Source organism: Camelina sativa, chromosome 15 (genome assembly GCF_000633955.1).
Source record: "Camelina sativa cultivar DH55 chromosome 15, Cs, whole genome shotgun sequence".
In the NCBI taxonomy this organism is placed as follows: domain Eukaryota; kingdom Viridiplantae; phylum Streptophyta; class Magnoliopsida; order Brassicales; family Brassicaceae; genus Camelina; species Camelina sativa.
In genome coordinates this window covers 321875-343692 of record NC_025699.1, presented here as the reverse complement: position 1 = coordinate 343692, position 21818 = coordinate 321875, and the positions used below count along the sequence as shown (strand labels likewise).

The following is a 21818-nucleotide window of genomic DNA, read 5'->3' as shown; positions in this document are numbered from 1 at the left end:
TCAACTTAAGTAAAACTATGTATGCATGTCCATGTGGTGTGTATCTCCCATATATATGTTGTTCTCTTCAATATAGTTGTAGACAAAATCACACGGATTCACGGAGATACGTTACCTATAATACCGAGATACGGATGAATAAATCTATACTAGTATTTTTGCAGCAGTTTTTGCTCAAAAATACTAATAAGGAAACTTTTTGTAATTAATGCTACTAATGCAATTAATTCTATCAGACCTCTAGCAATTTTATATGGACCTCTTAGTATTTTATGGGTCTCTTGATAATTCATAATATAATGGTCTCCATTTATTTAGGTTGTAGACAAAACGATGTCTAAAATTTCGTATGACCCTCGAAAATATACTCTTTTGCTAATAATTTAGACAAAATTTCTGGAAAATGAATTTGTAGACAAAATTTCCGGAAAATTACATTGCAATAACTACAACATTAATGATATTCTCAATTGCCAAAATGATTCTGAATAAAAATGAGTAGACCCTTGATTTATCAGGCATTCAAACTTTCAAAACTTTTATTTAGTTTATTCCGGTTCTTTATTTTAAAGATTTTTAAAAGTTTAAATATGAAAAAATTTTAAAATTTTTATGATAAATATTATACCGTAGATACAAAATAAATAAGAAAAGTTAAGATGATACAGTGTGAGTTAAAATATTTCGAGACGGGGTTATAAAGCGGGACAGATTTTATCGATATTTATATAAATTAAAAAATTCAGTAACTCAGTGTTACACAGGTAAAATATCATTTTGTTATTTTGTTAATACTGTCAGTATCAGAAAATAGACATATCTAATTAAATTTAAATAAATATTATATAAAAAAAATATATTGCGGTATTATATGGTTTATTTAACAATTATTATATAATTATAATATATTTAACCAACAAATACAATTTATAATTTTAAATTTTTAATTATAAATAATTTTGCCCCGCGATACACCGCGGGTCCTAATCTAGTTTGAAAACATTAACAAAAACTATGTTTGGAAGAAAAGGCAAATATCCAGCTAAATTAATTAATAAGAGGGTATAAATTTTCTCAAACGTAAAAAAATAAGAAGAAAACTGCAACGTACGTTGTACAAAAGACAGGAAGGCAAGCAAATAGGAAGGCGACACGTACATATTATCCATTTTAAGGTAGGAGAAGCTTTTCTGCGGCTTGTGAAGTAGAAAATGATGATAGCTGCTTTCGTTTCTTTTTTAGATACTCAACCCCAACTGTGTTTCCCCAATCTCTCTCTCTCTCTCACACTCACGCGCTTGGCTTGAGATATTTACCCCCACACCACACTAGCTTGGAGACATTGTACTACTACATTCAAAAAATCCCTTCAAATTGCAAACTTATAGACATATATAATAAGTACATATCACACAATATAGAAAAAATTAAAAAGAAGAAGGAAGAAGCACTTTTTTGTTGACATTTTTTTTTTAAAATTCGAGCCTTACTGGATGGAACTATATATATTAACTCGTAATGAATGAGTTTTCTGACTTTATAAAAAGCCTTATACACTACTATTATACTTACTATATTTATTATTATTGAATAAATCAGAGAAAATGTTCACTACAGATATTATTAGTTGGGAAGGTTTTAAAACGTTGCATGTCATTCTATTTTGATTCAGCCACACATTTTAAAGAAAATAAAACAAAGGTTAATTAATTAGTAGAAAATTATAATATGAGAGATCGATGTTTCAATTTTTGTTTGATGAAGTTGGGGAATGTATGTGTATATACCTAAAAGAGTCGAAACATTGTATCTACTTATCTATATATATACGTAAACATGAAATATGTAATCAGAAATACTTTTTTCCCCCAAAACTTCATATACTACTTTCTTATTTAGTAGTGTACGCAACTCTTTTGCAAAACAATGACGTCTGTGTGACACGCGCAATGGGAGAGAGGGTTTGAGAATGTTTTTTTTTTTTTACTTTGTTTTGTAATGTAGGGAGGAGAGAGAAAGAGTAAAGAAGTAGAGAAAGAGAGAGAGATAGATAGTGTGAATGGAACACACCAAACCCTAATGATCTCTCACCCTCACAATTTTTTTTCTTATCTTTATAGCTTTTATAGATTCACAAAAACTTTTCTTCAGATTCACAACCTCATCACACACACAAACAACAACCCTTCAAAAAAAGAAAAGATCTAAAGAATAAACAAAGAGCCCTAATATATCAAATCAAAAAAACCAAACCAGAGAAAGCTAAGGTTTCCTCTTTTTTATTTTCCGATCTTCTTTTCTTGTTCTTGAAAAATAAAACTAGGGTTTACTTACTTATCCAAAAGATAAGATCTTTCCCCTCAGAAAAGTCATGTTTGTGTGTGTCTGTATATAGATAAAACATTGCATACCCTAATAAGGTTACACATATATATCAGCTATAAAAAAAGAAGAAAATTAGAATTTTGTTTTCTTTTGGGGGTGGGACTTAAGTAAAAGATCATGGGAAGAGGAAGAGTAGAGCTGAAGAGGATAGAGAACAAAATCAACAGACAAGTGACGTTTGCTAAGCGTAGGAACGGTCTTTTGAAAAAAGCTTATGAGCTTTCTGTACTCTGCGATGCTGAGGTCTCTCTCATCGTCTTCTCCAACCGTGGGAAGCTCTATGAGTTCTGCAGCACCTCCAAGTACTTCTCTTTCTATCTATATACATAAACATTTGTTAGATCTGTGCATAGATCTTTACTTTTTCTAGTGATCTTGTGAATTGTGATGAGGTTTAAATTTATCTTTCTTGATTTTGTTGATAAAATTATATATCAAGGTTTTGTTTGGTTCTTGATCGCTTTTTAACAATTTTTAAAAAACTAGTTTCTAAATCTGATCTCTTAGGTTTTGATTATATATAGAAGGATATGTATAGTTTAGTTTATATTAATTGGATTTCGAGATCTGATCTCGTCTCATGTCCAATTGCAATCTGTATATATATGTAGATTCAGAATTTAGAGGAGCTATTGGTAAGTCATAAGTGTCATATATAATAAATGATGAATAAGTTAATACTCCTTGGCTCTACACAGTAACACAGATATATATGTGATTAGGACTTATAAAAGCAAATTGAAGATTCACAGTCTTCTATTAAAAAATAAAAAGATCCAACGTAGAATAATTTGTGGTTACATGCATTAACCAGTCTGAACCTCATGCAGCCATTTAAGCACCACACATGAATTGTAATCTGTATCTCATCAAAAGATCTTTCTTTGTTACAATTTTTGTATATATTTAATAATTTTTTATTCTTAATTCCTGTCATCAAATTAATTGTTTCTTTTATTTCTCCTAATTTGTGGTTTGATCTTTCATCAGCATGCTTAAGACACTGGAAAGGTACCAGAAGTGCAGTTATGGCTCAATTGAAGTCAACAACAAACCTGCCAAAGAACTTGAGGTTTAATCTTTTATCCTTCCTCATTGACTAATTTTGTTTGATATTAACAAAAGCAAATCAAAATTTTCTCAAAGATTCCAAAATATATAAGCTTTCCAACATTTATGGCATCATTCAGAACAGCTACAGAGAGTATTTGAAGCTGAAAGGTAGATATGAAAGTCTGCAGCGTCAGCAGAGGTATATACATAAATTAGATTGTATGCTCATTTAAATTCTATGTATAAATTTTATATATTGATGTAAGTGTATACGTGTTGCTGCAGAAATCTTCTTGGAGAGGACCTTGGACCTCTGAATTCAAAGGAGCTAGAGCAGCTTGAGCGTCAACTAGACGGCTCTCTGAAGCAAGTTCGCTGTATCAAGGTGATTAAATGTTTCCATATTGTATATATACTGAAAGATTCACACACAACATTGACCTCTCTATGTTTTTGATGTGTGAGTATATCTTAAAATGCTTCTTCTTTTTTTTTTTCTTTCTCAGACGCAGTATATGCTTGACCAGCTATCTGATCTTCAAGGTAAAGAGCATATCTTGCTTGAAGCCAACAGAGCTTTGTCAATGAAGGTACTCTCTCTCTCTACTCAGTTCACGGTTATATATCTTAAAGTACTGCTACGTACATATGTCTCTTTTGGATTATTTCTGTGGAATGGTTTCAAGAAAGTTGGTGTTTTGTTTAGCTGGAAGATATGATCGGCGTGAGACATCACCATATAGGAGGAGCATGGGAAGCCGGTGATCAACATAATGTTGCCTATGGGCATCATCAGGCTCATTCTCAGGGACTATACCAATCTCTTGAATGTGATCCCACTTTGCAAATTGGGTAAATCAAACAACTTCTCTTGTCTTTAGACATCAACTTAAGTGATAAACAGTTAACAACAGTTTGGTTAATCCCAAAATTGTCTTTGTTTCAAAGATATTTGAGTCTAAGGTTTCAGCCCTTTGATGTCTTAAGGAGGGAATATCAAACTTTCAGACTTGAAAAGTGGGTTTCTATTGTAAATTCCTAAACTATGTTGTTGTGGTGATGAAAACAGGTATGGCCATCCAGTGTGTTCAGAGCAAATGGCTGTAACGACGCAAGGTCAGTCCCAACCAGGAAACGGCTACATCCCTGGCTGGATGCTATGAGTGAGACTTCTTATCCCAGTAAGGATCTGAAGCAAGTACTGGTGGGGTCTTGGCGTGAGGTCTTAGATCTTATGCATATGAATAAGAATGAATGAATAGTTATGAATTTTGTGTTTATGTATGCACAAGACTTTGATTTGTAGACATAAGTGGCTATAGCTGTGATAAATAGCCTTCAATATTTCTCTTTTGTTTCAGACTTTCAGGAGATATTTGTGCCTTTTATATATGTATGGATTGTAATGTGTGAACGGCTAAGAATGACCATGTCTCATCTGTTTACTTATCCTGTCTTTCAAATTTGTATATTACAATACACGGTTAAATGCAATCGACATAGCTTGCGACAGAGGGTAATAAACTCTCAAGTTAACAGTGAGATTCAATACTCCACAATGCCACCAAACTGGTTTTATGATTAAGTCGTAAGTGTACAGAACAGATAATTACAACATGTGGATCTTCTTACAGAGACAGGACAGGATGAATTGTCCTGAAAGGTACAATGGTACAGAGTTCTGCTGAAGAATGGACTTTCTGGTTTACTACATATATTTTTCAAAGATACAGGATGAATTGTAATAACTTCCACCAGTACCAAATTGTTCGAGAGTTTGGGGTTTGTGCTTTTTAATATACTTCTTCCCCATTAGTAAAGTCTCCGTCAAGTAACTGCTCCCTGAAACACATCAAGCCACAATTGTTTAGCTTTGCTTAACTTGGATTCCCTCTAGTCTAAAAGTTTACGAAGTAACAGAGAAGATTGTCCAAAAGTTTCAACTTTTCTTACCTGAGACTTTCGCAGAGGCGGGCTAAAGCTTCGGAACCCATTCTGAATGCAACATCTTGAATTTTTGAAGCATTTGAGAGGTTCACACTATCTGCTAACTGAAATTCACACAACTCCTTCAACGAGAATGCATCGGTTAAAACAGCCGAGTGACCACCTCCTGCTGCTAGCTTCCTCACTTGTCCTACACACCTGAATGCAACACCATAGTTCCCGTTAATCTAACTGAAAACTACCACAATGTTTTCATCACAAACTCCTTTATTTCTTTGCTTTGTTTTGGCAATAAAATAAACAATATAAACTGTTTGAGCTACATACCAGTCTACAGGCGATGGGTACCAAGCATATGAAGATTTCTCATTTGCTGCTTGACCATAGCTATTATAACCCCATCCGCAAATCCGTCCCTCTCTCATATAAACGAGAGTGTGAGAATGTCCACAAGCAACAAGCCGGACATCAGTTGGGATGACTAAAACGGGGACATTTCGTAGAAGCATATCGGTTCCATTAGAGACATTAAACAAGAGACCAGATTGAGGACCAAGTCCTAGCTGTCCTGCTTGGCCACCACCCCAAGCATAAAGTGCCCCTTCCAAAGATAAAGCACAAGTGTGTACGCCACCACAAGCAACTTCTTTCATGGACACACCATCAAGACCAGCGACTCGCCTTGGTATTAACTCCTTATCCCCGGATTGAAGAGACACATGCCCAAGTTGACCCATGCTTCCTAATCCCCAAGTGTAACTGCAAAGAAAGAGATAAGCAGTGGACATTGAATGAGATAACCAAAATAAATTAAGCGAAAGGGAAGGAGACTTGCATAGTCAGGAATCCATTTGCTTCCTCAAGCATTCCCATCTGTTAGGATGTGATGAGATCAATATCTCCATCAGAAGGATTTCCTTCCCCCGGGTCCTTGCACAGAGAATTAGCTTCCATGCCATGTGAATAACCACAAAGTTTTCAAGAAAAGGCAAATAGATAACTTACACCTCGCCTGCATCAGATACAGCAGCAGTATGGTATTCCCCACATGAAACTTGCATAACCTTCACAAGCTCGGGTGCTTCATCAAGGAACCTCGCATAAGCAGTTATCACACGAGGTGCTTGTAGTCCTTCACAAGTGACTCCTCTACCAAGTTGGCCTTGTTCATTATAGCCTTATAATTTCCATGAAAAACAGAAACCTCAAAATCACAAAAAATTTACCAAACAAACAGGTTATAGTGCATAACAAGTTCTCAAAGCATTCTTACCCCAAGCTTGAAGAAGGCCTTCCTCTGATAAGGCCACAACATGAGCTGTCCCACATGATACTTGGCGAATCGCCTATAATATGTGCATATACCAAATCACTGTCTGCTCTCTACACTAATATATTTCTATCATGGATATAGGTTTTTAGTACATACCGTTGTAGCAGGGAATGCCCCCGAAAACAAGCGTGGTAAATTTGATCCCTGTCATGAAAAATCTGAGAGATCATTTTGAAAAACACATGAAGTAGCAAATCCAGTCACAATAATGTAAACTGCTATACCTGGTTTTGGCCCCAAACCCAGAGTCTACTAGTGGAAAGAGTACCGTCATTCTCACGGGGTTCTGCTATAGCTGCAGTGCAAAAAGCTCCACAGGACACAAATTTCACAAACTCTGATTGCAGCTGCTTCACCTTCTTTGGATGTTTCCTCCTAACCTCAGTTCCATCCCCAAGCTGACCGTATTCATTAGCACCTGAGACGAGGACATGAAAATGTAAGAAACATCCTGATATGTAACCACAAGATCCAAGCAAACAACTATACGTAGATTGCTTTCTATCACATTGATCACAGAAAGAAGAGAACTTTACACATCGTAAGAAGAAAGAAATCCCAATAGAGCAGATTCAAGTTTTATGGAGATAGAGAGAGACAGACCCCAAGTAAAGAGAGATCCATCAGATGCAACGGCAGCTGTATGTTCCCGACCACAAGATATATCGAGCCAACGAGAATTGGAACCAGAGGGGCAACCAAAAAGGTCAGGAGGAAGCTGTTTAGGGAAACGCAAAAGCTTCTCTTGACCATTCCTACCAGTTTGTCCGCTTTGATTGTAACCCCAAACGTAAATTGCGCTCTTTGTTGGGATACTCACAGGTGGAGCTACTTCACCAATGATTTCTCCAATATCCATCTTCTAGGTGACTCCCCCTTTCAGAAGAATCATACCAAAAAAAAAAAAATGTTATCTTTCGTAAAGACCCCAAATTTATCAACCAACGAACAAAACTCTGTTTTTACAGAAACGAGCAGATGCGATCACGAATCACGCAAGTTATTCAATACCTACCCATTCTTAGAGCTAAATCACGAATTTATTGAATAACTAAGATGACACCACACGCAAATGCAAACAAGAAAAAGCAAAAATCCAGAGAGAATCTGAAACCTTACCTCAAATATCAAATGTTACAAATTGGATGAATCGAAAATTCTGAAACTTGTTTAATTAATGTGTAAGAAGAAACAGAGGAGAAGAGAGAAGCAATGAGGGTCGTTCTCGTTCTCGTTCGTTCATTTGCTCCCAGGAGCTCGGGGACCGAGTCGGGGAAGAGAAATTTCTGTTATTAACACCAGAAGTCCTTCACGTTATGGTATATTTACAGTCAAGTCCCTAAACTCTCTATACTTCATAAGAACTCTGTATCAGTTTTGTGTATTCCTTAGATTGAACACTTTAATAAGGGAAATTAATTTATGTATGTAAGAGAATACAACAGAGGAACACTATAAGATAAAGACATTGCTTCTTGTTTTATGGATTTAATTTTTCTCAGAAACTTAAAAGTGTTGCAGAGGAACATTTTCTCCCATTCTGCTTTCATATATTTACCATCGTAAATGAAAATATTCACAAACCAACAAGCCAAATTTACAAATTATTCCTTGCATTGCCTTGTCATCTTCCCCGGTTTCAGTTCAGATACAGGACACAGATCAATGGTACGATGATCACGGTGTTTCGTTGAACTCCATCACCTGCATACAAGGACATTGGCAAATATGGGAGCTTGAATGAATCAGAACAACGTAACTCAACTGTTATGAATTTCCAAAAACAGATTAACTCTTTCTATAGGGACATTTTCTACGCAAATATATGCTTCACTTGTTCTACCTATCAAACGAGGAAGCTAAAACCAGTAGAAGCCATGGAAAGAACATATGAAGTTTTGAAAATAGAGCTTTTTTTAACCAGAATAATACAGAACAACACACTTTGTTCAGAAGTTAAAAAAAAATTGGGTACCTTTCCGCAGACAGGACAGTTTTCACTTCTCTCCATCCACTCATAAATGCAACCAAGGTGGAAATGGTGAGAGCATTTTGTCACAATCTTTGGGTTTTCTGATGTATATTCTGCAAAAAAAACCAACAAGAAGATGAATGCTTATAAGGAACAAAAAGGAAATTGCAAAAGACAACTAGGAGTGGGAGTTTCCACACCTTCAAGACAAGTTGGACAGACATCTTCATCTTCAGACAGTATATACATGTTTTCAGACTCTGCCATTATTGACTTTGACTTTGATTTTAGAATCCTGAGACTGGATTTACTAGAGTACTCTTCTTTGGAATCTTTATCAGAAACAGTGGACTTATGGTTGTTAGCCCATTTGCATCCTCCTAGGCCGAAAGATTCAGAATCTGCATCGCTATCACTTCTTAAAGGTTCAGCTTCATCATGGGAATGACTTGAACCTTTCTCCCGTCTTGAGACGAGTGAGCGGAAATATCTAGGATCAGCATCATAAGGCAGAGGTCTTGGCGTAGAACGAAATGCTTCAGACAGAAAGTTATCGTGCGAAGAAGAGGAAGTCATCGATGCTGTAGCTTGAACCGAAGATGGGAGAGAGCGAGTTTCCCCTCTTCTGAAGACCGAGATATACTGCAACAAAGATTGAAAGATCGGAAAAAATATTTGTGATCATGTAAAGATGAAAACTTTTGAGATTTCAAACCATAAGAAAGCATGAATTGAAATAAGCAATGTGGAAGAACGTACCAGGTTAAGGAAATTATGAGCAAGGCATCTAATGCAGGGACAGTTCCTATAGACAGAGCTATTTGGATTCATGTAGTCATCAATGTCTTCGACCCGAAAGCATGAAGAAACACATCCCATCCTGTCCTGCTCTACTTCGTCACTCGTTCTTTCTTTCTATGTTAATTTGAAATAGATTCTTTTACCTCAACTTTAACAGACCAAATGGTTTAACAATCATCTACAACACTAAGTGATACATGTAAATCTATCTAAATCCGATAATAAGACACTCAAAAATCTTTTGAACGTTGCTTAAAGGTAACTAACTATTTTACAGAACTCTGATCCCCCACAACATTTTAGTTAACAATCAGTCTGAGATCTCCACGTTTACCAACCTGCAATAATAAAATGTGAATTTGATTCCTTGATGAGATGAAGCGGTTTCAAATACATACAAATTCATCTCAACAAAACCGAAACTGTGTCTAGTAGCAACTGAGAGTTTCGATCTGAACACTCACACACACACACAACTAACTTGAGGTTTCAGTAAAGTGGAATGCAAGTACATTAACTGATTAAACCCTAAATTAGGTTAAGAAATTCCGACAACATCCACAATAATAATAAGACAAAAAAAGATAAAAACTTTGCTTCAACAGAGAAACAGACAAACCCAATTAAGATAAGAGACACCTAAAAGTGATAAAACCCATTTTACGATTAATACAAAGAAGTGAGAAAACAGAGTGTTACCATCCATCAGCTACAAGAATCAGCGAGAATTGACCAATACAGAAAACAAAACAATTTGAGATCAAGAACGATCAGGATCGGAATGATCACAACCCACTCCTAGTAGTAATTTTCAATAATTAAGAAGAAAGAGTTAACCTTTTTGATCGAGAATTGAGCTGGAAGGAGAGAGAGAGAGGAGGAGGAGGAGGCCAAGAAGACCTAAACTGATTTCTTCACTTTATTACGATCAGAAAGAGAGAGAGAGAGAAGAGAGATGAAACAACAAATAACTGACGTTTAAAGTTTCAATTTTTATTTAATTAATTGCAATTTCCCACTAAGTGAACAAAAATAAAAAAGGAAATTTGTTTTTTTTTTTCTCGTCGGTGATTGTAAAATAAAGATTGCGGAAAAGGTGAGGAAACACTGAAGAAGAAGAAGATGAATGATGATTGTTTTGTTGTTGTGAAGGTGGTGGGTGAGAGACAGACAGAGAGAGAGAGAGATAGAGAGCTTTGTTTGTTGGATGCCAATGGAGCTTCAAGAATGAAACCAAAAAAAAAAAAGTTGACCTTTTTAACAAAAAGGAAAAAAAACTCCATTAACTAATACTATATAATAAGGTTGTTTACTCAATAAAATTAATGATAATCAAAGGACATCTTTCGTATATTATATACTAGTTTATAATATGTTTAGATTATGAGTTTGAAGATAATTTCTAAATCTTTTTTATATATACTTTTTGTACAATTCTTAATCACTTTTTAATCTTACGGTCCGTAGAAATCTGACTGCTTTTATGGGGGCTTTAATGGAGGACGAATAATCTATCATTTTGTTATTCACGCATGCTCGATTGCTCTCACTTTTTCCATCAATACACTTTTTAAAATCATCTTTTTGCGTGTAAAAGAAATTTACTTCCCTTCCATACTAAAAGTAAAAACAAAAGCAAGCGGTATATCTTAAATTTACACACAAACAAACATAACAACAAAAAGCAAGTATTTCAAAGATTTTTTAAATATATATATATGTTAACTTAACACTAGACAAATCATCTTCAGTTTTACTTTTGTTAATAGTATATGAATTATCAAAATAGCGTTAAAAAAATTAATGTGACAACAATAACCAAAGCTTCTTGGCTTCATATATAAACGATGCAAGGAAGGTAGATTTAATCAAGACCAAGCTTCAACATTGTATCTCCCTTTCTTCTCCAAACCCTTGAGGCACTGTGAAGCATCCTCCTTTGATCTTCCTGTTTCTTCTGACACAATCTCCTCTAAAGCCGACATTATATCAGACGGCATTTTCGTCGACGATCCAGCCACGTAAACGGCAGCTCCACCGCATAGCAAATCCCAAACTTTCTTGCTCATCTCGCGGATCTTATGTTGCACGTAAACCTTCTTCGGTTGGTCTCTAGAGAACGCTGTGTAAAAGCCTCCGCCCATCTCTTCAGAGAGCATTCCTCCTTCTCTTGTGTGAGACTCCCAGAAATCGCGGTATAGAAAGTCTGTGTCTTTGTTTCTGCAACCGAAGAAGAACATGACTGGCGCCACCGGGCTTGACTGCGCTTGTACGGATCTCTCAGCTATGAACCCACGGAAAGGCGCACATCCGGTTCCAGGTCCCACTAAGATGAGCGGAAGCGACTGTGATGGAGCAGGAAGGGAGCCTTTGTGAAACCAAACCGGTATGTGTACCTCTAACCACAACGGGGAAATAAAGAAAACACATCAGAAACAAAGAACTGAGCCAGTTATGGTAAAGAAGAAACAAAGTTTCTAACCTTCTTCAGGTGTGAGGCTTGCAAGCCAAGAGGAGCATAGACCTTTTCTAGTTCTCTTATAAGGCGTGATCCATGACACTATGCTTACAGTCAAATGTACTTGATCAGGGTGGGCCAAAGGAGACGAAGATATCGAAAAAGCTCTTGGTTTTAGCGGTGGGACTAACTGTACTAGCCACTCAAAAGGGATTTGTACGGAAGGAAAATCCTCTAGCACCTACATAGGCATTAGCAATACGATCCATTTGGTTAAACGAGTCAACGCGTGTTCAAGACGAATCATGGACCTGTGAGATCTGGTGCTATTTTACCTCAAGAATGCTTCTACTTTCCTTCTGATTGTAATTGTAGAGATCCTCCCTCCCCTCGGTTGAGGCAAAGTATTGAAGTCTCTCCTTCTCATGTTCAGCTGTTGCATAGAAGCTCATAACCTGAGCAGAGATGATACATTGCAAGGGTTTCCATCAAAATACTTGTTTCATAGATATACTCAAAGCCATATCTACGTAAGATGAAAAGGACTTCCATAAATTTGGAATTCAAAAACATTAGGATTGAAGGGTTCTTACCTCAAAGAAGTATCGTCGGGGTGAAGCGGATGTAACATCCATTGTTAATTCAACAAAAGTCTTAAGCTTGATAGGGAGCTGTGTAACCATTTCTTCATTGACACCACTATTCTCTGTCTCTCTCGGACCAACCTGAAAACAAATTAACCCTCAGGATTTATTTTGAATCCCAAATTATCTTATATCCAAGTATCAACCGATCGGAGCTAACTTACTATGATGAATGATTCTGGGTCTAAATCGCAGCGTTCTATAAACGCATCTATAGCTGAAGGATTTTGGCTTGGAAGAAGCTCAACAACATCGCCGACTTCATATTCGATAGTCTTAAAAAGAGGAGAAATCAAAATAAGATGATAAGACATCACCCTCAAAATTGATTGAAAGTTGACCTTAAACGTAACTGACTNCCTCGGTTGAGGCAAAGTATTGAAGTCTCTCCTTCTCATGTTCAGCTGTTGCATAGAAGCTCATAACCTGAGCAGAGATGATACATTGCAAGGGTTTCCATCAAAATACTTGTTTCATAGATATACTCAAAGCCATATCTACGTAAGATGAAAAGGACTTCCATAAATTTGGAATTCAAAAACATTAGGATTGAAGGGTTCTTACCTCAAAGAAGTATCGTCGGGGTGAAGCGGATGTAACATCCATTGTTAATTCAACAAAAGTCTTAAGCTTGATAGGGAGCTGTGTAACCATTTCTTCATTGACACCACTATTCTCTGTCTCTCTCGGACCAACCTGAAAACAAATTAACCCTCAGGATTTATTTTGAATCCCAAATTATCTTATATCCAAGTATCAACCGATCGGAGCTAACTTACTATGATGAATGATTCTGGGTCTAAATCGCAGCGTTCTATAAACGCATCTATAGCTGAAGGATTTTGGCTTGGAAGAAGCTCAACAACATCGCCGACTTCATATTCGATAGTCTTAAAAAGAGGAGAAATCAAAATAAGATGATAAGACATCACCCTCAAAATTGATTGAAAGTTGACCTTAAACGTAACTGACTTACAGAGGAAACAGATTGGAACTCAAAGTGGCGGACATCCTTTGTGCTTCCAGCTTTAGTCAAGACTTCATTTCTGGTCTACATGTTTGAAATGTTAAAGCAAGCTAAGGGAATATAATTTATATCATCTAAGGCTTAGAATAATAATGTATACCAAAATCAGATATGTTAAGAAAACATGTTAATCATCAAGCAACACCAACTCCACCAGATTCAAGGTAACAGAGCATTGGTAGCATAACCAGTGAGGTTGACTAACATATACAGACAAAAAAAAAAGTAAAATTTTTGCTGGGAAACAAGATGTGCATACCATCTTGAGAAAGCAGTCTGGTTTACTTTTGTCCTTATATAATTTTCCGGGAGACATTCCACGAGCTCTTTGTATGATGTCTGCCAAAACATAAGATGCAAGATAAATCCCCAAAACCAGGTAAAATGCTAGCTAACCTTTGTCATGATGCAAGAGAAAATAATTTCACGAGCCAGTTGAAACAGCACATTTGTGAGACTACTTCCAGCAGATTCATTCGAAATGATTTTAATATGTAGATTTCTAGCAATTACCATTAGCAAGTATACAGTTCACTGTTAAGTAGCATAACATAGTCAATAAGTTGACATAAATGAAGCAAAGTATCCACTCAAAAAATTTGGACATACCTGAGTCTGTCAATAATGTCGACTCCAGTTTGTCTTGCTTATGATATAAAATCCTATATTTAGGCTGATCAATTAAATCATCTTGAGAAATCTTCACATCTGGACCTTTAGGAAAGTATTTTGGGTTGATCTGATATAATGTACTCCACAAAGACAGCATCCACGGATCAAGAGTTCCTTCATACCTAAAAAAAATAAAGAAAACACCAAAACCTGAAAACTTAGTACTCTAACACTAAACTTATACTACTTAGTATTCTTTATTTGTCTTAATATACCGTATCATACCCTGATGGGTGTTGATCATCTCCTAGACCTTTTTCAATGATGGTTGTGGCCCCAAGACCAGATAATCTTTTGTCTAGCTTCTTGGCTACAAACTAAAGCCATCAGATAGAGAAAAGCATGTCATGAATCAGAGAAAAAAGAAATAACCTTGAATAGAAAGGAGAAGGGTAAAGCTGTGCTAACTTAGTAAAGCCTAGCTTTTAGTTATTTTTTTGTTCTTCTAGTAAAAGAGGCAGAAGTACTTACGTTGTACTTCTGGTAACCAGAATCACCTAGGCCAAACACGGCAAAGCGAACTCCTTGCAACCAATCCTTTTCCAGCTTTTTTTGAAGCAGAAACTTCCAAAATGCCTTCAACGATTGAAAAAGACAATGAGCAAAATAAGCTTACAATAATATAAGTAAATACAAAAGTTGGGAAAACTTATAAAGAATAATAACAACGAACCTTAAAGGAATCAGGAGAGTCTCCTTGCCCTGTAGTGGAGACAACAAAAACAACAGCTTCCTCATGAGGTAAGTAACTCTGCAGAAAAACACCTTTTATGTCACACTGTGGTATCTTAGAGAGAGTTTTGTGAAATCCAATAGCTCTACCACAACTACTTTCTAAAGTGAGCAATTTTAATTGTAAGATAAACGAAGCAAACACAATCTTCAAAACAGAAAGATTGGATTTTTTACAGAGACACATACCGCGTCGAATTCGTCAGTGGAGACGATAGAAGCTGGACATCCACGGCGTTCTGCTTCTCGGCCAATACGCTCCGCCGCATCAAGAGCGTTTCCGGTTTGAGAAGCATACAACACAAGCAGCTTCTTCTTCGGCTTTTCTCCCATCGTCATCGCCGCCACTTCACCTCACCTCACCCACCCGGAGATTGAGATTGAGATTGAGAGAAACAACGAAACCGGATCCCGGTCTGATGATTTAAACCGGATCACTGTATCTTTGAGAGTTTTTGTCGTGTTACGTTTTCTGGTTTAAGGGGATTCGTGACTAGGTTGAAGATGAATAATGAAAAACACAACGTTTCATTCATATAAAGACCATAACGAAATAATTGTCAAAAAAAAAAAGACGATAACGAAATAATTTTTATTGGGCTTGATAATACATGTTACTGGGCTTCCTTTTTACAACGGCCCAAATCGTTGACCAGTATGTGCTTACAGAATAAAACCAAGTTAAACGTGACGTGCTAGTTCATGGTATGTTAACGAGTTTGAAGAGCTTTTAAACGAAAAAGACAACTGGAGGAGAGTTGATATGTCAATCAAGGAAATGGGATTACGAAGAAGATATGATCTTAACGAAAATGCTACGTACCTAACCGATGGAACCGTATACTGCTTAGAAGAAATAAAGCAGATAATATGATTTATTTATAGAGATCATCATACAATACAATACTAATTGAGGTAAATAACGAAGGCTGGTACCATGATTATTGCTGTTAACATCCACGCAAAAACAAAAGAAAACCGAAAGTGATAATTATGGAGAAAGAAAGGAGGCTGATAAGTTTTATGTGTATCACGATCGAGTTTAAAACACCAAACAGAGTCTCCTCCTCTACTCCTTAGTCTTCTGCATCCGCTTCGCAATTGGGGCGTGGCGGCGGAGGTGGCCGTTGGGATGAGAACGACCTGAAAATAAAATAAACGACGAAATAAATGAATTACGTAATGAGAGGTTTTTACTTTTGTTACCAAAGAATTAGATTAAACAAAATATATAACAAAGTCATATATGTTAGTACGTACTGGATGTTGGGAAGTTTTTTTTGGCTAACAATGGCGGCAAGACACGAACAACTGTAATATTCCATCCTCCCACGTCACGTCCACTTAGTTCCAGGGCCTTTTCTACTGCGCCTTCTCCCCGAATAGAAACGAAAGCTTTCCTGTAAAAAAAAAGAAAAGAGGGCAAGTCTTTTCCATTAGTTTGTAAAAATAATGATAATAACTCTGAGACAGAAAATTATATAAGAAGCCACAAACCTGGTGAGGCGAACCGAAACAAAGTGGACCTCTCCACATGAAGAGAAGTATTTACTCAGCCCGATCTGGATATCAATCTTAGGGAGCGAAGTGTCAAATCCCCTGACTACGATACTAACAGTTTTGCTTACACCATCTATAGTTAGTGATGATATGATCAACATGACAACAACGATAACAACAACACATAAAAAAAAAGAAAAGAAAAGAGAGATGGTATTAATTACGTGCGTTCTGAACGCGCGTGTTTGATTGACTCAGCGGTATGAGGATCCCTGTTTATTCCCCCACACGGCATCGGTGACTCCTTAACGAATACACGCCATCCAGCGCCCTTCACGTCACTTCCACTAAGTTGCAACGCCTTCTCTAAGGCACCTTCTCCGTCAATATGCAGGAAGGCATATCTGTTACGAACACACACCCATGGAAAACAATATAATTAGTTATTTAGCATTTAAATTCAACTGTCGGGGGAAATCGGAGGAAGAATTTATTAATTAGCCAGAACAGAAACAAACAAACAGACCTGTGGAGGGTACCCTTTTCAAAGTTTTTGGGGACATTAACATATGTGACATCTCCGCATGAAGAGAAATGTTTTCTCAACGCGAGCTTGACATCATACGCATAAAGCGAAGTGTCATATCCCTCGACGCTAATCCTGCTAAAGCAACTGCAATAACAATTTTGTGATTTAATTTGACAAACAAAATACTTTGTACATCTCCGCACCAAAATAAACATAAAAATAGAGAATCAATAGTTACCGGTGTCTTGGAATGTCTGACGCATCACTACTATCGATAAATTCAAACCCCTAATCAGGTACATACAAAGAAAATATATGTAATCAGAAATTCGAATACTCCAGAATATTTTTCTTCCCTTCTTGTGATGAAACAATTCATAGACAAACAACAGAGGTTTAATTAAAGAAAGAGTGCGTAAGAAGAAATCCATAAGGTGAATTAAGAAGATTACTTTCATGGTGGATTCGCCCATATTCAGAAGAGCGATTGCTATTATAACCTAAACCCTTTTCAAGATATTTTTCCAGTCGAAATTAGGTTTATTTTCTCCCGTTACGTATGTGTATGCTTTCCACCGAATGTTCCTTTACGAGATTATTGGTATATAGTCTGGTTTATGTAAACCGTAAATCAAGTGTGATTTTTCCTTGTTAAACCGGAGCACTCTCTTGTAATATTTACGTAAACCGTAAATCAAGTGTGATTTTTCCTGGTCTTTTTGACTTTACTCCCAAATTACAAATTAATGTCATCAAAATTTTTATTAAAATCACTTAAGTTTCATAATCTAGAGAAAAAAGAATTCGTAATGGTGGTGGACCAATAAAAAAAACTGAACGTTTTTATTTCTTACGCCAAAGTGATATTTTTCTCCCCCAAAAAGCCTTAAAACGATGATAGTTATGGTAATCTAACGAATTATATAGATTTAATCAAATTACAAAAAATAATTAAGGATTTTTTATGAACGAAATTAAGGAATTTTCTAAATATTAATTTTGAAAGTAAAAAAAAAAAAAAAAAAAAAAAAAAAAAAAAAAAGAAAACGAAGAAGAAGGAACATCGTCTTCCTTCTACAGAAGAGAGTCTCTCTCTTTTTTCACCGCCTTTGAAAGAAAGAAAAGGGGATTTCTGTACTTATAAACCCTTACCTCTTTGTATATATCACTCTCTCTAGAAGAAGAAGAAACCTTTTCCCAATTGTTTCACGAACTCGCCAGGAAATGGCAGATGACTTGGCGAATCTCTGCCGATTTCTCTTTGACGACACCGCCTTTCCTCCCTCTTTGTCGTCTTCGGCATCTTCAGATCTCTTTTCTCGACGTTTACGCTCCGATGATTCGATCAAGCGTGGTCTCCGTTCTTTCTATCTCCTCCTTCGCTGGGGTATCTCTCCGATCGACGGAGATGATGATTCCTCCGGCAAGCTACGCTTTCAGACCTGGTCCGATTCGCAAGTTCAGTCACTTGTTTCGATTTCCCAGGCGATTCTTCTACTATCGCGATCTCTTTTAGGTACTGCCGACTTTGACACTGATTAGATTTTCTTAAATCAAGGTTTAGGTCTGTACTCGCTGATTGTTTGATTATCATAGTCCGTCTTCCACTTTCTGAGCTTTTGATGTTTGCTACCTTAGATGAGCGAGTTACTTGTTGTTGTTTTCCAGATGAAGCAGTAGTAATGACCTCGAATTAATCATTTTCCTTACTGTTTTTCTTTTTTCAGTGGACCAACTCGAACCAATAGTTTTGGGTGTCATCCAGGAGGTGATGGAGTTCTCCCTCAGCTTCTTGGAGAAGTCAAATTTTAGACAAAATGATTTGAAAATGCAGGTTTGTTCTTTTATTTTGATCTGTGTCATTCTTTTACTTCAATTTGTCATAGAGATTCGCTAGGGTAGTCTTTATCGTTGGATATTGCTCTCCACCTCCCCTAGTCGTCATGACTGTCTGTAAGTCTAGGAAATCTGCTTGAGGACCTTGATCTGAATTTTTATTTTTATGAAGCTTTTTGTAAGTCTTTATCAGGTCCTGATACTTTGTGGTTAGGTTTCATTGTTGCACCGTAGATATTAGTTACATATGCTCACCAGCATGTTTTCGTTTTAAATTTTCAGTGAGGGATATAGTAGAGTTACAGGCTACTTCCATTACCCAAACAATTTGCGGCCTAATGTTTTTGTTTCTTACTGTGTTTCTATCAAGCTTGACTGCTTTAGTAATCTCTCCAAATGCTTGCTTCCTTGCTTGATTCAGATAAACATGGAAGTACTTTTGGAAATTGCTTCTTTTGATGCAAGTGAGAAGCAATATGATATATTACCAGCTGTCTCTCCCGCTGAAGTTACAGAACTGTGGCCAGCGTTTTCTGGCGAGCATGATAATATGGAATCATATAGCCTTGTGAAATGTACTTTTCAAGGTATATTATTGCTACCAATCCACTCAGCAATTTGTTTTCTTACTTCAAACTTATCTGATTACCTTTACATCCTTTGACATGTCAAGCAGGGGGCAGATGCTCAAATGAAGAGAAGCCAGTTGACCGGCTTCTAATTACGCTGATGTCTGAATGCATTGAATCTGATGTCCAGGCGCAGTCAGTAGTAAAGCCCTCCTTTCAACAAGACTCTAGAAACTTGAATCCCTTAACTCGACACCTGGCTGTTGTTCACCTTGGCTGTGTTTTTCGTCTGATTATGGTCTGCAAAGAGCTTGTTCAGTTGCCAAGTGTGTTAGATGAGAAGACAGTTGATCAAGCTTTCCTTGATAAATTGTCCTTCTGCTTAAGAATTTTGAAGCTGCTTGGAAGTCTTTCCAAAGATGTTCAAAGTATAGAAAACGATGGCTCATTGTTACAGGCAGTAGCTTCATTTACGGATGCTTTTCCTAAGCTGTTTAAGGTTTTTTCTGAATTCGCTAACCACACAGCTACAGAGGGTAATATTGAGAGTCTTTCTCTTGCGCTGGTGGAGGGATTTCTTAATCTCATCCAACTCATTTTTGGCAAGAGCAGTGTTTTTCAGAATGTCCAGGCATGTGTGTCAGCTTCTATTCTCAACAATCTAGATGCCTCAGTGTGGAGATATGATGCGTCCTCTTGTAATTTGTCCCCTCCTCTTGCTTACTTCCCTCGGTCTGTCATCTACACATTGAAACTCATTCAAGATCTCAAGAGACAACCATACCATATCCAAGATCTGAGGATTTTAGAGTCAGAAGTCACCTATGACAATACCAATCCTTCTGTTGATTCTGTTTATTTCCATCTGCGCCAGGAAATGATCCCGTTGCTCAAGTGCTTCACGGTCGAGGATATAATGAGAGTGATATTTCCTTCATCAAGTCGATGGATGGATGACTGCTTCCATCTTGTTTATTTCCTCCATCGCGAAGGTGTAAAATTACGTCCAAAAGTGGAGAGGACGTATTNAATTACGCTGATGTCTGAATGCATTGAATCTGATGTCCAGGCGCAGTCAGTAGTAAAGCCCTCCTTTCAACAAGACTCTAGAAACTTGAATCCCTTAACTCGACACCTGGCTGTTGTTCACCTTGGCTGTGTTTTTCGTCTGATTATGGTCTGCAAAGAGCTTGTTCAGTTGCCAAGTGTGTTAGATGAGAAGACAGTTGATCAAGCTTTCCTTGATAAATTGTCCTTCTGCTTAAGAATTTTGAAGCTGCTTGGAAGTCTTTCCAAAGATGTTCAAAGTATAGAAAACGATGGCTCATTGTTACAGGCAGTAGCTTCATTTACGGATGCTTTTCCTAAGCTGTTTAAGGTTTTTTCTGAATTCGCTAACCACACAGCTACAGAGGGTAATATTGAGAGTCTTTCTCTTGCGCTGGTGGAGGGATTTCTTAATCTCATCCAACTCATTTTTGGCAAGAGCAGTGTTTTTCAGAATGTCCAGGCATGTGTGTCAGCTTCTATTCTCAACAATCTAGATGCCTCAGTGTGGAGATATGATGCGTCCTCTTGTAATTTGTCCCCTCCACTTGCTTACTTCCCTCGGTCTGTCATCTACACATTGAAACTCATTCAAGATCTCAAGAGACAACCATACCATATCCAAGATTTGAGGATTTTAGAGTCAGAAGTCACCTATGACAATACCAATCCTTCTGTTGATTCTGTTTATCTCCATCTGCGCCAGGAAAGGATCCCGTTGCTCAAGTGCTTCACGGTCGAAGATATAATGAGAGTGATATTTCCTTCATCAAGTCAATGGATGGATGACTGCTTCCATCTTGTTTATTTCCTCCATCGCGAAGGTGTAAAATTACGTCCAAAAGTGGAGAGGACGTATTCCAGTTTAAGATCCAACAGTTTTGCGGAAGTCGAAAGCCAAATTTCTCATGACGATGAAGCCCTGTTTGGGAACTTGTTTTCTGAGGGTAGCCGTTCTCTGTGTTCCATAGAACCAAATGATCAACCACCTGTTTCCGTTAGCAGCAATTTACCATTGCAAGCTGCTAGGGAACTATTGAATTTTCTTAGAACGTGCATTTTTTGTCAAGAATGGGTTCCTAGTATATACGAAGATGGATGTAAAAAGCTTGACACTAGTCACATTGATATCCTGCTCAATATAGTAGGCTGTAGTATTGAAGACAAGGCTTCTGATGGTGGTTGCATGCTCCAAGATGAGGGGAAACCTGGACACGTTGCCTTTGAGCTGTTACTCAATCTCCTGAGAAGTCGTGCTCTGTCCGATTCTCTTGAGTCCTACCTTTTTCAGCAAATCCTTGTTGTTGAAAATA

The 21818-nt window shown here is 37.1% G+C and overlaps 6 protein-coding genes and 1 long non-coding RNA gene across 9 annotated transcripts; 2 read left to right on the top strand and 5 right to left on the bottom strand.

The window, feature by feature from the left end:
- On the top strand, window positions 2047–4852 carry LOC104744299 (developmental protein SEPALLATA 2-like). The gene is made up of 7 exons (XM_010465330.2): window positions 2047–2687; window positions 3376–3457; window positions 3576–3637; window positions 3724–3823; window positions 3945–4028; window positions 4145–4290; window positions 4508–4852. Exons 1-7 carry the CDS (start codon window positions 2503–2505, stop codon window positions 4599–4601), a joined length of 753 nt encoding a protein of 250 aa, XP_010463632.1. The 5' UTR covers window positions 2047–2502; the 3' UTR covers window positions 4602–4852.
- LOC104744298 (ultraviolet-B receptor UVR8) lies at window positions 4991–7994 on the bottom strand. Its single transcript, XM_010465329.2, has 9 exons — window positions 7838–7994; window positions 7322–7594; window positions 6943–7136; window positions 6815–6862; window positions 6659–6731; window positions 6391–6562; window positions 5713–6144; window positions 5392–5583; window positions 4991–5280 (listed from the first exon to the last, which is right to left on the bottom strand). The coding sequence occupies exons 2-9, from the start codon at window positions 7575–7577 to the stop codon at window positions 5232–5234; spliced, it is 1416 nt and encodes a 471-aa protein (XP_010463631.1). The 5' UTR covers window positions 7578–7594; window positions 7838–7994; the 3' UTR covers window positions 4991–5231.
- On the bottom strand, window positions 8167–10685 carry LOC104744297 (E3 ubiquitin-protein ligase At3g02290-like). 2 transcript variants are annotated; one of them, XM_010465328.2, is made up of 5 exons: window positions 10329–10685; window positions 9450–9605; window positions 8891–9332; window positions 8694–8803; window positions 8167–8422 (listed from the first exon to the last, which is right to left on the bottom strand). In XM_010465328.2, the coding sequence occupies exons 2-5, from the start codon at window positions 9567–9569 to the stop codon at window positions 8396–8398; spliced, it is 699 nt and encodes a 232-aa protein (XP_010463630.1). In that variant the 5' UTR covers window positions 9570–9605; window positions 10329–10685; the 3' UTR covers window positions 8167–8395. The 2 variants fall into 2 exon arrangements, with proteins under 2 accessions (XP_010463630.1, XP_010463629.1); XM_010465327.2 differs by having other exon boundaries at window positions 9450–9829; window positions 10329–10682.
- LOC104744296 (NADPH-dependent diflavin oxidoreductase 1-like) lies at window positions 11207–15512 on the bottom strand. Of its 2 annotated transcripts, XM_010465326.2 has the most exons (12): window positions 15214–15512; window positions 14966–15043; window positions 14764–14868; window positions 14518–14609; window positions 14230–14414; window positions 13880–13959; window positions 13570–13644; window positions 13373–13483; window positions 13158–13289; window positions 12285–12404; window positions 11974–12190; window positions 11207–11889 (listed from the first exon to the last, which is right to left on the bottom strand). In XM_010465326.2, exons 1-12 carry the CDS (start codon window positions 15361–15363, stop codon window positions 11360–11362), a joined length of 1875 nt encoding a protein of 624 aa, XP_010463628.1. In that variant the 5' UTR covers window positions 15364–15512; the 3' UTR covers window positions 11207–11359. The 2 variants fall into 2 exon arrangements, with proteins under 2 accessions (XP_010463628.1, XP_019092517.1); XM_019236972.1 differs by lacking the exons at window positions 13158–13289; window positions 13373–13483; window positions 13570–13644; ... (4 more) ...; window positions 14966–15043; window positions 15214–15512 and adding exons at window positions 12543–12674; window positions 12758–12939.
- Window positions 15886–16522, bottom strand: LOC104747966. Its single transcript, XR_002035411.1, has 2 exons — window positions 16285–16522; window positions 15886–16167 (listed from the first exon to the last, which is right to left on the bottom strand). It is a non-coding gene; the product is annotated as an uncharacterized LOC104747966 (long non-coding RNA).
- On the bottom strand, window positions 16527–17591 carry LOC104744295 (nucleolin 2-like). Its single transcript, XM_019236974.1, has 4 exons — window positions 17506–17591; window positions 17292–17341; window positions 17051–17197; window positions 16527–16928 (listed from the first exon to the last, which is right to left on the bottom strand). The coding sequence occupies exons 1-4, from the start codon at window positions 17524–17526 to the stop codon at window positions 16745–16747; spliced, it is 402 nt and encodes a 133-aa protein (XP_019092519.1). The 5' UTR covers window positions 17527–17591; the 3' UTR covers window positions 16527–16744.
- On the top strand, window positions 20500–21133 carry LOC109129225 (auxin transport protein BIG-like; the record flags this gene model as incomplete). The annotated part of the gene is given in 1 exon segment (XM_019236970.1): window positions 20500–21133. A coding segment is annotated over 1 exon segment (501 nt), but the record flags the coding sequence as incomplete, so codon positions are not given.